Source organism: Protopterus annectens, chromosome 7.part1, assembly GCF_019279795.1.
Source record: "Protopterus annectens isolate FY-2018-M chromosome 7.part1, PAN1.0, whole genome shotgun sequence".
In the NCBI taxonomy this organism is placed as follows: Eukaryota; Metazoa; Chordata; order Ceratodontiformes; family Protopteridae; genus Protopterus; species Protopterus annectens.
Genome location: NC_056740.1, coordinates 278,092,678 through 278,108,491, shown reverse-complemented (window position 1 = coordinate 278,108,491; position 15,814 = coordinate 278,092,678). Strand labels below are relative to the sequence as shown.

At 41.1% G+C, this 15,814-nt stretch overlaps 1 protein-coding gene across 3 annotated transcripts in view; it reads left to right on the top strand.

Annotated features, from left to right (window-relative positions):
• Positions 1-15,814, top strand: part of PRRT3 (proline rich transmembrane protein 3) — a 1,156,938-nt gene that overhangs the window by 254,989 nt on the left and 886,135 nt on the right. For all 3 annotated transcript variants that reach the window (XM_044078714.1, XM_044078713.1, XM_044078712.1), the window contains exon 2: positions 14,524-15,814. This exon is cut by the window's right edge and continues 855 nt beyond it. In XM_044078714.1, the coding sequence (XP_043934649.1) occupies positions 14,590-15,814 (1,225 nt within the window). In that variant the 5' untranslated portion in view covers positions 14,524-14,589. The remainder of the gene's footprint in view (positions 1-14,523) is intronic.

Sequence of the window (15,814 nt, the reverse complement as noted above, 5' to 3'; positions counted from 1 at the left end):
CTGTATGATACCAAATAAAGTAATAGTGATTTGAGCCTTTCCACATAGGACAGGTGTTGGAGGCCATGGATTGTATTTGTGAGGTATTTTTGTGGCTTTTCCTGTTGGTGCAGGTGTTTGGAGAGGTACATACCAAATGGGGTGTTATACTCAATTATAGGTCTAATGAGGGTGGAGTACAGAGAGGTAATAACCTCATTTTTTCTGGATGCAATCCCTTTACTTATGAGATGAACCAAATAAAAAGCTTTTCTGACCACTGCCGCCACATGATGGTTGAATGTGAGATTGTTGTCAACCTGAGTACCCAGGTCTCTCAGCACAGGGTATATGCTTAGGGGGTTGCCGTTGATGCAGTAATCAGTAGGAGCTGAACGGTATGATAATACATAGGTTCATAGGTTGGTACTAGGCTATCAGCCCTAGGGCCTATACAAGCCTAGCCATAACATTTCCCTGGATATTTCTTCCCACACTATTTACTTCCCTGGATCCCTGTCTAGCAGGGCGACTGACGTGATCCCCGGGGTGAATTTCCTTTCTCCCATCCAGTCATCAAGGTTCCTTTTGAAAAGGGCCAAAGAGGCACTCTGCTTGACATGAATGGGCAGTCTATTCCTGAGTCTGGGGAGTCTCTGGGTCAGGAACCTATCCCTCCAGCATGTTTTGTTTATTGTGATGACAAGATTTAGATCCCTGGAGTGTGTGGCTTTGAGGGATTGGGATTTCTTTAAGTGTAGCATGTCCAACAGCTCTGGGTTTGACATGGCCTTGTATGTTAAGCAGAGATCACCTCTGAGTAGACGATATGTGACAGAGTATAGCTGGAGTTTTTTAAGGCAGTCAGTGTAGGGCATCTGCTTTTGGCCTGTGATTCTTTTAGTGAGGTATTTCTGCGGCCTTTCCAGTTGTTGCAGATGTCTTGAGAGGTACATACCAAATGGGGCATTGTATTCTATAATAGGTCTAATGAGGGATGAGTACAGTGGGACAATGACCTCCTTTTTTCTGGATGAAAAGCCCTTATTGATGAGGTGCGACACATAGAAGGATTTCTTGACTATTGTGGCAATGTGGTTATCGAAGGTGAGACCACTGTCCACCTGTGTCCCTAAGTCTCTTATCACACTTTCGGTGTTTAGTGTACTGCCACCTATGTGGTAATTCATGGGTACATGTTTTTTCCTAAAGGGGATAACTATACATTTCTTGACATTGAGCTTGAGCCCATGGCTCTGGCACCAAGCATCTGTTTCTGTAAGGCCCTTTTGTAGAGTATCCACATCATTTGGGGATTCAATAATGGCTCCCAGTTTGCAGTCATCTGCAAACTTTGTTAGCCACAGTCCCTTAGTGTTGGCCTGTACTTCATAGAAGTAGATGCCAAACAAGAGCGGTCCCAGGACTGAACCATGAGGTACTCCACTTGTCACTTGTCTGGAGCTGGATTTGGAGTCGGCTACTTTTACAGTGTGGGTTCTGTCAGTAAGCCAGTTGGCAACTCATTGGGTGATGTAGGGATTAATGCCCAGCTTAGTAAGTTTATCTATGATTTCAGAGTGGGGAATGGTGTCAAAGGGCTTGGCGAGGTCTAGATAGGCTGTGTGGACCACCTTACCCTTGTCCATGGCTCTGGAGACTGATTCGAAGAAGTCAATCAGGTTCAGGAGACAAGATCGGCCCTTCACGAACCCAAACTGGGTGGAGGGGTTTTTTTGCGTTAAACTTAAGGCCATGACTTTGGCACCAGTTATTTATTTTATTTATTTATTTATTTATTTATTTAAGTTTGATGACCGGGGAAGTCCACTGCACCAAGAAGAGCCTGTTTTCAGTGAAAGCCCAGGGTGAAAAGCTCCACAATAATTGCAAGTTACATTTCACATGTTACAAAAGGACATAGTTCATACAGCTAATTAAACATTTACAGATAAGCGCCATGATATTTGCAATTGGCTTGTCACAATGTTACAGAAATGAAAAGACATAATTCAATACAGAAATTTCAACATTTACATAAAGTGAATATTTTTGTTATAAACTTAATTGTAGGTTTAACATTTCAAAATATATAGCTACTAGCCATTAATAGGTTAGGAAAATATTATGCATGGAGAGGGTAATAGTATATTTGAGATTGGTGAGTATAGTACAATAGATATTAGAGAGAAAATGAGTTTTTAGTAGGGGAGGGACTGTTTTGGGTGGGATGAAGTAATAGTAGAGGTAGTTGGATGCGTCAGTGCAAAGTGGAATGAGGGGGGGAGGGGTTTAAGTTGGAGAGTGGCAAGGGAATTCCCATTTGGAAGAAAGATGAGAGAGTAGCTGAGATTTGAAATTTGTATGGTTATGTAGGTTGCATAGGTGTGTGGGGAGAGAGTTCCACTGTTTAGCTAAGGAATGGGACAGCAGTAGATGGCCATGAGGTCAGGCAGTGATGGGATGATTTTTTGAATTGGTTGCAAATTTGGATATTTTTGTGGTAGCAGGATTCAAGTTTGGACCGGAGGCTAAGATGGAGATTGGTGTAAAGAAGGCACCATACATAAGGGAGGGGAGTAGGAAGGTGGATGCAAGAGTTTGAAGGGTAGAGGGGCTTAGGAAGTGGCTGTGCCTGTAGAGGAGACCTAACTTTTGGTGGATTTTCTTGATTGCGGAGTGGATGTGGGTGTCAAATTTTAGTTGTTCATCAATAATGATGCCATGGAGCTTGGTGTTGAGAACAATTTCAAGGAGGGTGTTGTTTTGGCTCTGTATAGTGGATGTGGATTTGTCGATGGAGTTTTTGGTAGGGGGAAAAACATTAGTTTGGTTTTATTTGCATTTAGTGCCAGATGGTTAGACTGCATCCAAGTTTCTGTTTTGGAGAAGACAGTTGGGTTTTGCTAGGAGCTCGGAGGGCAAGAAGGCTGAGCAGATGATTGTTGAGTCATCTGCATATTGCATGATAGATGAGTCTGAGATGGATTGGTGAAAGTTGTTAATAAAGAGGTTGAAGAGAAGAGGGCCAAGAACAGAACCTTGTGGGACACCTGTGGATGTGGGAAGGAAGGGGGAGGTTTGTAGCTGTGAGACCCTCTTGCAGAATGTTTACATCATTTGGGGAGTCAATGACAGCACCCAACTTACAGTCAGCCCTTTCTCTTTGCCTGGACCTCTGAGAAGTATATGCCAAACAGTAGGGGTCCCAGGACAGATCCCTGGGGAACAGCACTAGTGACAGACAGGTCTGCCTTTGGAGGTGGTGGCACCTGTTTTTGACCTTATGGGTCCTATCTGTGAGCCATTTGGACACCCATCAGATGAGATAGTGATTAACACCAAGTTGTGTTAGCTTTTTGATGATGCCTGAGTGGGGGATTGTTTCAAAGACCTTGACCAAGTCAAGGTAAGCTGTATGTACTGACTTTCCCTCATCCAGGGCATTGTTGATAGTCTCAAAGAAGTCAAGTAGGTTCAATAGGCAAGATATGCCCCTGATGAATCTGAATTGAGTGGGGTCAAGTGCTTGGAGATTGCCAATGTCCTTGTTTATGAGATCCATAATAATATGCTCCATGGCTTTACAGATCAGACTTGTCAAGCTAATAGGGCAATAGTTTCCCAGGTCAGTAGTGGCACCACCTTTGTGGAAGGGGGTGACAGTGGTGGTTCTTCACTCTGCTGGAATGAAGCCTGTATTTAGACTGTGGTTGAACAGGGTGCTCAATGGCGAAGCTAGTTCTTGCTGGAGATGGTGCAGGATACAGCCTGGGATACTATCAGTTCCCATGGAAGCTGTGTTCTTTGCCTTAGATAGGGCCTTTATAGGTTCATAGGTATGTACTAGGCTAATGGCCCTGTGGCCTTTATAAGCCTAGCCATAGGATTTCCATGACATAGTGTCACCCGACCTTAGTTCCCAGTGCCTCTGTCGAGTAGAGCCACTGGAGTTATCCCTGGGGTGAATTTTCTGTTTTCCATCCACTCATCAAGATTTCTCTTGAAGAGGGTCAGCGAGGTGCTCTACTTGACATGTATGGGAAGTATATTCCATAGCATGGGCAGTCCCTGGTTTATGAACCTGTCCCTCCAGCATGTTCTGTTAATTTTGGTAATGAGGTTGAAGTCTCTGGAGCATGTGGTGTGGAGGGATTGGGATTTCTTTAGATGTAGAATTTCTAACAGAGCTGGGTCAGACATGGCTTTGTATGTCAAGCAGAGATCACCTCTAAGTAGGCGATATGAGACAGAGAATAGTTGGAGTTTTCTGAATCTGTCCATATGACAAGTGTTTAAGGCTTAGGATCCTCTTTTTGAGGTACTTTTGCAGCCTCTCCAGTTCTTGCAGGTATCTAGTGAGGTACTTGCCAAATGGGGCAGTGTACCCGATGATTGGCCTAATGAGGGAAGAGTAGAGGGAGACAATGGCCTCTTTCTTCCTGGATGCAAAACTCTTAGTAATGAGATGTGCTACATAGAAGGACTTTCTGACCACAGTGGCAATGTTGTGATCAAAAGAGAGGTTGCTGTCAACCTGTGTTCCCAGATCACTTATAACGCCTTCTGTGTTCAGTGGACTACCATCAATGTGATAATTCATGGGAACCAGGTTTTTACCAAAGGGGATGATGACACATTTTTTGGCATCAATCAACTTTAAACTCATAACTGGCTTTAACACTTGATCTACGGACATGTGAGGTTTGGGACAAGTATCAGGGATGTCGACTGGGCCTTTGGGGGGGGGTGATAAGGGGGTGAAGTTTGCACTGAACCTAGCATGTTGGCTAAGTCAATAGGATCAGTGTAAGTGGTACCATTAAGTACTTATTCGGAAAAAAAAGTTGGCTTTGCCATGAAGGTTCCTAACATAACTGAAGAAGGACTTGTGCTTTCCCTTTGTTTTGGAGGCTAGTTTCAACTCATAATAGGCTTTGGAGTTTTTCTTGTTGCTTGTTGAGGCAAATAAGGGCGTTTTTCCGATTTGAAATTTGTTCCTTTTTACCCTTGGACAACAGTTTCTTCTTTTTGTTGTAAAGCCTGTTGATAAAGGATGTCCACCAGGTAAAGCTTGTTGATAGAGGATGTCCACCAGAAAACTCATGACCTCTGGTTTACAAACCAGTGCTCTATTCATTCCCTTTTCAGGAAATGTTTACGTTTCTCTGTTGCTTCCTACTGCCCCAAGGGTATTCAGCAAATGCCTAGCTTCTGTGATTGCTTTTTTGCAGGCTTCAAGGCTTCCAAATATTCCCTTAACTGGATGATCTTCTGTTTCAAGCATCCTCTCTAGAGACCTTACTGCAAAGTTTTAACTTTTCCATTAGTCTTTTGCAAAGTCTGGGCTTCACAATAAATTTCAAAATGTCTTCTCTAACATCTTCTCAAGATTATGATTTTCTGTGGTGCAGGATTCCGACAGTGCCTGTGTTGGCATCTCTGCCTCCACCAAAGGCCTTGGCTCTCATTTCCTTCTTTCAAAATATTCTTCCTCTGACCTCTGTCACAGCCAGTGAGTTTTTGATTTGTCTGGATTTATGGCATCCACCATTCCTATGTTACCTTTAGCCAAACTATACATGAAGAAATTTCAGTGGTTCCTGAAATCAGTCTGGCAACAACATGGACCTCCTAGAATTTACAGTTCCTCTTCTTCCCTGTCTGCCTAAAAAAGGAACTTCATTGGTGGATTCAGCAGTTGTCTTTGAACCCAGGCCTTCCCTTCCATCCCCCTCTTCCATCTCAAGAATTGTTAATAGACACTGTAGACATAGGTTAGGGTCCAGTCTTGGGCACTATGAAAGTAAAGGGGGTCTGGTCTCCTCTTCAGCAAAAGGAAAACATAATTTTCAAAGAGATGAGAATAGGTCTGCTGGCCCTTCAAGTTTTTCATCCTCTTCTCTCCCTGGGGCCTCTCAAAGTGTTTACGGACAATGCCACAGTCCTGTGGTATGTAAACAAACAAGGAGGAAGAAAATCTAACATATTTTGCAGGCTAGCTCTCATGCTTTGGGTACTTGTTGAACAGTATCATGTGGCTCTTCAGGCAGTTTATATTCCCTCAGGTCAGAACTATGTGTCAGACACTCTCAGCAGATCCTTGACTCAATACCACAAATGGATGCTTCACAGGGATGTGTTTCTGGACATTGTCCACAAGCAGAGTACTCCTCAATTAGCTCTATTTGCCTCTGTTCTGAACAGACAACTTCCTCAGTTTTGTTCCAGAGTTCCAGGTCATCGTGTTTGGAAGGTGGACACCCTCTCATTTTCTTGGAAGGGGATGTTTATATATGCATCCCCCCCTTTCCTCTCATTCCAAAAGTTCTGATCACAATTTAAGAGAACAAACTCAAAATCTTGCTGGTGATTCCCTTTTGGCTAAGACAGCATTGGTTCCCTCTTCTTCTGCATTTAGCTAAGAGCAGTCATAAGTTACCTCACAGGGTGGACCTACTCACCCAAGACAAAGGATCTCTAATCCACCCCCACCTGTTCATTCTTTATCTGAATCTGTGGGTGATAAGCTTTTATTTTGATTCCTTATAGACCCCTTTTCTCTGAAGACATGCTTATTGTTGTTAAGGAGGCCAGGAAACCCAATACTAGGAAATCTTACTTATCCAAATGGAAGATGTTTTCTGTCTGGTGTCTTTCACGTAATGTGGAATCACTCTTGGTGGATATCCTGTGGTTCTTTCTTATGTGTGTGAATTGCTCAATACTGGGTTTGCTTAATCCTCATTTAAGTCCAACTTATCAGCTGCCTTCTGCATGTCTGCTTTTATCATTTCCTTTAGCTTATAGGTTTGAGGTAAAACAATTTCTTAAAGGCATCCTTCACACTTGACCTCCCAGGAAGCCTGTTCCTCCTCCCTGGGATCTTAATTTTGTTATGGAGAAACTGGCTCTGGCTCCATTTGAGCCTGTGGCTTCAGCTTCCTTGCAGCACTGTTCTTGGAAGACTGTCCTGTTGTTAGCCCTTACTTCAAACAGACTGGTGTCTGAGCTTCCAGCCCTTATGGCTTGTCCTACTTTTTTGTTTTTTTAGGACAGGGTGTCTTTGCATACTATTCTTCTTTTATGCCCATGCTGGTGAATGAGTTTCACTTGATCTATTCATTTCCCCACTTTTTTCCCTTCTACACAATCTACTAGTGAGAAGGTACTACATACCTTGGATGTGCATAGACAGATTTTATTTGGATAAGACTAAGGTTATCAAGAAATCTGATCAGCTTTGGTATACTGGCCAGATGTCAGGCTGCCCTTGGAGGGGAATCCCTCATGTTAAAAATACTGTCACAGTGAACAGAAGTGAACAGAAGTACATCTATTGGTATGGTAATATTTTATACAACTATACTTTCTTGAGGTAATTGAAATGAATTTTCCTGTCTGCCATTTTAAATGGAGATGCTATGTTTAGGAATGATATTAATACAAAGTATAGAAAAATCGGTACTACTAAATTATGACATAAGTGATGATACAAAATGAGAGGCATCTTAAGAGATGGAAGTGGAGGGAATACACTACTGCTGATGGGATGATAATAGTTATTCAATGATGTATCCTAAAGTGACAGATATATCATGCAGGCATGAAATAATTTAGTCAGTTAAATTTCCTTTTAAAGTAGTTGTGAAAGGGTAAGTCAGTTAGTGTGCTAGCTGTGAAAGGTAGGCAGTGAAGAGTGTGGATTTTGTTAGTGTTCCCTTTTCTGAGAAACTCATGCCTTCCATTAATTCAAACAGGATTGAAAGTAATAATCTGGGTGAAGTGGGTTTTATGCCTCATCATATCCACATACAGTTTTTGTTCTGCTTGTCTTAACTATTCTGATCTACTGTAAGGTCACACAAGCATGCGTAAGTTAAAATGGACCACTTCAATAGAACACATTTGATGTGTCGGGTCTTGCTGTATACACTGTGGATAAGCAAGGTGTGGTAGCAGTCCTAGAAAAGACTTCAATCTGTGGTTAGGATTGGCATGCTTTAAGCAGTTTCTATAAGGTGATAAGAAATCAGGAACTAAAGACCAAAGGAAAACTTAAAAGAGTATAGAATAGGGAGTCGCACAGAGGAACTGGAAGATAAAGTTATGGTTATGGAGAGTAAAAGGCCAAAAATTGTTTAATAGTATCTGAACAGAGTATTTCTGGACCGAAAACAAACAAACAAAAAAAAAAACAGTGCAATAAAACTTCTAAGACATTTGGTTTTAACCAACACTAAGCACTTTCATTTCATTAGTATCCAAAAATTACTTTTCAGAAATGCGGAATACTGCATGCCTCCAAAGTAAACACATTCATTAAAATGTCATGTGACTTAAAAGAACTCATTTATTTTAAATGTTGTTAAGATAAAATAGTCTCTTTTGGTTGTTGCTGAATGGAAGGTGCTTAACATTGGTAAATAAAAGTGTCTTGGTGTTTTCATTACTATGTTCTTTTTCTGTGTGTGTGTGTGTGTGTGTGTGTGTGTGCGTGTGTGTGTGTGTGTGCGTGTGTGTGTGTGTGTGTGTGTGTGTGTGTGTGTGTGTGTGTGTGTGTGTGTGTGTGTGTGTGTGTGTGTGTGTGTGTTTCAGTTGCAGATTCTAGGTTATTCTTCTTGTTTATTTCTCTACCCAGACAGATTGGTCAAAGGAGTGATAGGGGATAATGAAGGGTGCTGTAGGGAATGGCTAGTATACAAGAGAACAATCAGCATGGGTCTATGGTGAGAAAGAGCTATCCCTCAAGCCAGACCTACTTTTATGAATGCCCTAAAAGAGAACATGACAGGTGAATAATAGCGGTCTTGGTTTACCTAGGCTTCAACAAGCCCGACGTGCCAGTCTGACACAGGTAGTTGCTAGGAGCACTGGAGAAGATGAAAGTAGGACCAAGCCTGAGGACTGGACTACTGCCAGCTTGAAGGGAAGAGCACCAAGGGCTGTGTTGAGCGGGGACAGTGTCACAAATAATGAAAATGAGTACTGAAATAGCCCTGTGGTCAGTTTGTGGTTCAGTATTCTTCAGAACAAGATCCCCCTTTGTGCCTATGACTTACACATGTGCAACAGTGGAAGATGGGACAAGAGTCCAAGGAAGGTTTATGAAAGGCTGTTTGAATAGGCAGGAGTTTGGCAGCTGAGGTCCAGTGCAAAGTTATTGCACCTGGGAAGCAGCAGCCAGAACTGCAGTTATATCATCTGGTGCCCCTGAACAGCTTCTCAAATTGTTGCCTACTCAGCTCAAAGTTATGGAGCAAAAACAAAAATGCTCTGTAAATTTTGCAAGCTACAGCTGTAACAAGCAGTTGGCTGCATTTACTACCACACACTGAGCCATACCTCTCAATCTGCAGACACTAAAAATAGGAATAAAGGCCTTTAAAAAATAGGAACATCCAGCTAAAATGTGGGCATCTAATTAGCCTAAAATTTGAGTACCAAAAAACACATAGCTTTTCCTGCTTCCAACAGGAATGTGAGATACTATTCAGAAATACATTTAAAAATCAGAGTGACAAAAATTATAGAAAAATATAAGCACATTATGAAATAGGCAGAGACAGTGTAGCTATAGACATTAAAATTCTACCAAACAAAGCCATTTGTTTTTCCTTCAGAAAAAGTGAGATGAAAATGTGTATCCCCCTTCTTTAATTTATTATTGCCACTAATATGTTGGTCATATAGTGTTTTGTTTTTCTGTACTAGATAGCATCTTAAATCGCATTTGATGAGGGGGATTCAGACAATTGTCTGAAAGGGTAAATCAAGCCTGAATATACGGGTATACCTCCAAAGATATGGACACCCCATGCAGGGGTAAATCAGGCCTAAAAATAGGAATGTGCCTCCATAACAGGGACATTTGGAAGGTCTGTACTGACCACTTTGTTTGTAACTGCAAAGGCAATATGAGCTTTCATTAAACCAATACTGCCTTTCTACAATATTGGCACCTGCGAAATGGGTCCCCTAACAACCTGAGGTAGTTGTCCCTTTCTAACTGCCCTAGTTGCCATAATATACACTATCTCTTTGTGGAAGTGGGACTGATAGCAGTAAAACAGACAAAGGCTCTTTTGTGTATTGATTAAATCTGGAATGGGCAACTAGAAATATAGTCATGGCAGTAGCAACGTTAAACAGAATGCTAAGATGTGTATTCAGGTGGACAGAATCAAGAAGCAAAGATGCAATATTTCTCTCTTCTGGGCCCTGTTCAAGTTATTCTTCAGTACTGTATAAAGTTTTGGAAAGCCTATAAGAAATAAGACATCAGGCGTCTGAAAGAAATGCAGAGAAAGTCTATCAGTAGGGTGTATAGGATAGAGCATACAAATAAAAACTAGAAGAGCTGACAGTCGTCTAACAAAAGACAGAAAGATGCAGGGGAACATGATATAGGCATACAAAATCACATTGGGGAGTTATGGAGTAGATGGCAGTAAAGTCAAAGAAGACATGAGAGCATTAGCAGAAGAAGCAAGTTGTTGAGATAATAATAATTGGTTCCAAAAGAATTTGATCACAAGTCAGTGATGCAGACCTATTGGATAGATTACCAGAATGGATGCTGGAAACATTCTTATGGTGCATTCAACAGGGCATGAAACAGAGAAAAGGGAATATAAATGAAAGGATACAGGGGAGACACTATGTTATGTATGAATGCTAAACTGACACATTTGTTGGTCCCACTGCATATAGATTTTGGCCAGGAAAGCTTAGTGTTTAGTGATTAAGGCTGACTTGCCTGTCTCAGTGGCAGGAAGTTCACAAAATTACACTACAAAACTGCCATCATTAATGATGAAGATCTAGTGTCTTGCTCCATTCCACAAGGATTTGTGAGTGTGAGTCCATGCAGGCAGTACTTTTCTTCCAGCATGGTAGTGATAATTTGCAGTATCAGTCCAGCTCAGCATAGCAAAACATTGCATTGCACCTATTGGCTGATAGAAGAAGTCATTTAGAAACATTCAGAAAAAAATCTCATCGTCCCCAGTGGATGATAGATACAGTCCCAGTTGTCATCTCTTCCTGCTCGCATTTATCAGTGTCAGGAGCAGGGAAGAATGGGTAAGTCTGCCGGGGCAACATGTCTGATGGTAATGGAAGATGGCAGGTGAAATAATTAAAAAAGTACTACACTGATGTATCTTCTGCATACATGTGTAAAGTTAATGGCATATGCAACAAAGTTGTGAAGCAGATGGAAAAGGGTTATGCGGTACAATGTTATGCAGCATAAATAATAATGATAGGAATCCATGAAGATGGAGTAATATGGGAAAGTTCTGAAAGGTATATGTGATCTGATCTGTGAAAATTAATCACAAACATCTTGAAAACTAAGATGGTACTTAACACTGAGGAATGGAGAGAGGCACAAAGGCAGGAGTGTAGAAGAGGACAGAAGTTTGGCAAGTAGATGGGAGAAACACTGAAGACAGTATGAAGTTGGATGAGGTGAGCGTTACGATTAGGAATGTGTGAAGGACAGAGAAAATCATGTTGGCACAGAGGAACAGCTAAAACAACTAGAAATAAGTATAGGATGGAGAGTGAAAGAGAGAAAAAGATGTAAGAAGAAAACCAGGAAAATGGAAAACTCAGGGGGAATGGAAAAATAGAAGAAAGATTGTACAAGGCAAATGTTTCACTTTAAACAGTGAAGGAAGATATTCTATGTGTGGATCAAAGCAACATGAAGTGATACATAAAGTGTTATACATTTGGAAAATGTGTAAATAGAAAATAACAATGTTTGCAAAATGTGGCTTGCCCCAGCAAACTGTAAGATATACTCCAGAGTTCCCAACAGATTTTGTAGCATTTATAAAGTAAAACAGTATTAAACATTTCATGTCTTAACCATACCTCCTAGCCACAAATGATGAGCTGGGAGCTAGAAGGCTGGGAATGTTGTAATTCTCAGTAATGCCCTTGCAGAACAAGATATATAATGCATCTTTCGCTTACAATAGTGTTACTCATCGAACCACGAGCACCTTAACAGAAATGTTACTGTCGAATGGACATTTACACTCCAGAATGGATTTATTTAAAGCATATGTCTGACAGCACAAATGTAGTTTGAACATATGAATGAGATATCGTTCAGCAGGTTTGACGTAAGACAGAAAGCACTGAATAAAGACGGAGAAAACAATGTTTGCTCATGAGTATCCAAAACTTGTGTGCTGTTTAACATGCTAAACAACTAGAGGTACTAAGTAATAGCATGGACTCCTGTCATGCAAATGAGGGCAGAATCATGGGTAATCAAAGTCATACTCTGAGTAAGATCTCCTGGCTTTGACCAGACTATGTCCAAAAAGGAATGGATGACTAGAAACATTTCCAGGAGAGAGTGATTGAACAGTTTTATGACTCATGGAGGACAACTGACCAGATCTCTGACCACAGAGACATGCAGAGCCAAAATCCTCATACACTTTTAAATTACTAATGGGGAGTGTCTGCTAAAATCCCCAGTAGAGGACAAGCCTAAAGTGACCCTCCCAGTCACTGTTCAAAGCTCATCAGAGTCATAGGGATGTTATCCTGAATGCTTAAAGAGATTTCCCTATGAAAGGAGAGGCAAGTATGTGTTTTATTAAGGAAAAATAAAAATGTAATAGAAAACAAGTATTAAATTATGATGAAGCATTACTGTATAACAGACTTGTACATAATTTTCAAGAAAAAAAAATAATACTAGATAAGCAATAATAGCAGTGTCTTAGGTTTAGGAATGGGGGATTCAGACACATCAGAGCCCGCCTCATTTAACTACTCTACCTGCTTTAATCTATACACATATCAACATTATCATATTAAATAAATGAAAGCATTGCTAATGTGGTTTAGCATGCAAGGATAGCTGTAACTCTTTTATTTACCAATTGTACACCATTACATGTCAGGATTGTGTTTTTGCCTAGGCCGAAAAAGGGAAAGAGTGCTGTGGGTGTATGTTGAAGTGTATGCAAAGTACAAGTGTAGTATTCCATGCTGGGAGCACCACTGTACCTTCAGCAGTTTGTAAGGAAAGGTGTATATGCAGAAGCTTAAACAGACCCTGCATTTTATTTTAAGTATTAACAAAGTGATATTATGTTGTTCAGAGACACAAAATCTTCTATGTAACTAACTTAAATGTATTAAATTGCTGCCATTTTTTAATACATTCTGAAATGTGCCTTCACAGTTGCTCATAGAGACAGTGATAATGCATGGCATCACCGGCTTTGTTAAAATGAGATAATGTCTTTAACTCAGCGTGCTGTAACTTAAAAACTAATTGCACACACACACACACACACACACACACACACACACACACACACACACACACACACACACACACACACACATACACAGACACACACACAGACACACATACAGGCACACATTTGCACGCACACACACACACACACACACGCACACGTGCACACAGGCACACTCACACACACGCACACAGGCACACACCCACCCACACACATACACACACACACACACACACGCACACACACGCAGACACACACAAGCACACACGCTCACACACACACAAACACACAAACACACATGCACACTCACATGCACAAGCACACACACACACACACACACACACACACACACACACACACACACATAAAGACAACCATACACGCACACACACACACACACACACACACACGCACACAGACACACACGCACACAGACACACACACAGACACACACGCACACACACATACAGACGGACACACACACACGTGCACACACACGGACACATACAGACAGACACACACATGCACATACACGCACGCATATGCACAGGCACACACACGCGCACACATGCACACAGGCACACACACACACACACACACACACACACACACTTACAGACATGCACACACATGCACACGCGCTCACACACACACACGTGCACAGGCGCACACACATGCACACACACACACATGTGCACAGGCACACACACACACACACACACACACACACACACACACACACACACACACACACACACACACACACACACACACACTCACACAAACATAGAATATATACACATATAGTGTTTCTGTCCTCACAAAATCCTAACCTGTAGCTCAAACATCTCTGAATAAGACTTGGTAATGAGGGAAATGACAAGTTTGATCCCATGTCAGAATCATGAAGCTTTGCAAATATTACATGTACATAAGCACAAACATTCACAGTGGAACTTAAAAGTTGGCTTTCTTTACTGGCAGCTTCATATACCCCTTCACTAAGATGTACTCCTCACAAAAAGGGAAATTTATCCTGCAATAATGTCTACCAAAAAAATGTATTTTTACTCACACAGGCATCTACAAAAATATTATTCAAGAGTAATGTGTACTACTCTAGGCTTTTATCCAGCAGTCCTAATAATATCATGAATAGCTCAGCTAGCTCAATGTTTTCCATATATTACTTAGTGTCCAGCCCTATGCATTTGGTTAACTAATAGTACTTTATCTTCTTTTTCAGCTCTGCATCACTTACCATCAAAACATTTCAGGTTTAATACTACTGCAAAAAGAATAAGGTGCAATAATGGATACATCAATCTTATTTCTGATGAGGACATTTGCATTTCTGCTTTCAGTTATAGTTACAGAAGGCAACCTTTTCACTTCTCCACCAGCTGGAGTTCGTGTATCAGATGACAGTGTACAACACACAGTAGCTATGGTGACCACAAAGACTGCTAGTACAGACCAGTATCATTTGACTGCCCAGCAAACTATAACAAATCCTGCTTCTGATGTTTCTCCTGAACATTCCGTGGTAATGGAACGGTTGATGAACAGAGACCTTGGTAAACTTTCTTCTCAACAGAGACTGCAGTCCAGTTCAACTACAAAAGACAAGTCTGCAGCATTCAGTGGAAACAGCAGTAGTGGATGGAGTGTTGTGAAAGACACAAGTACCATTTCTGGTATGTTGAGCCAACAGAAAGTGGACATAAATAAACCTTTCTCACCTCTTTATTCAGACAGCCAAGTGCAGAATCTTGAGCTGAAAGATATACAATTATCAGAAGAAAATTTGCAGCCAAGTTCTTCAGTTTCAGTGCTTGATGATAATTTTCTTCCATTGCAGGAAAGGTTTTTAAATAACATTATCACAACCACAGCTGTGACATCCACACATCGCAGTGCAGCAGTAGACGAAATTCAGAGTAATGAAATTTCAAGTTACAATTCATACCCTGTCATAAACAGGACAGCTGGATCTGCAGAAAATATTGCTTCTGAGTGGTCTTCTGAAAAGGAGTTCACTTCAAGTTCACTTATTACCCCTTTAAAAGAATTACATATTAGGCAAAAAAGCAGATTTGACAACCATCAGACTGAAGGAACTGGTTCAGAATCTCAGTGGTATACCAGACCACCCACTGCAACTACAAGTTTTTCTTCTACATTTGGTAGTCAGTATATGAAGCTTGAAAGAATTCAAGAGACCTCTTTAGCTCATGGACCTGTTTCCACAACCACACATTCTGCCACAAGCCCAGAGTTTGCAGCCACCACTGTAGAAGGCTTCAAATCTTCAAAAATGCCTGGCACAACAGAAAAACTAAAGGAACAACCTCTAATGTTAGGGAATGATTATCAGCCCAGTGTTGTAAAGAATATTGACAAAGACACTTATCTTACTACTGTTAGGAGCACTGTGGGGCATGACAGTGGGCGATTAAACTGGTCTTTAATTACTGAAAAACAAAGTGTGAATAATCAAATGATAACTAACACAGGCCATGAAGAGGATAGGAGTG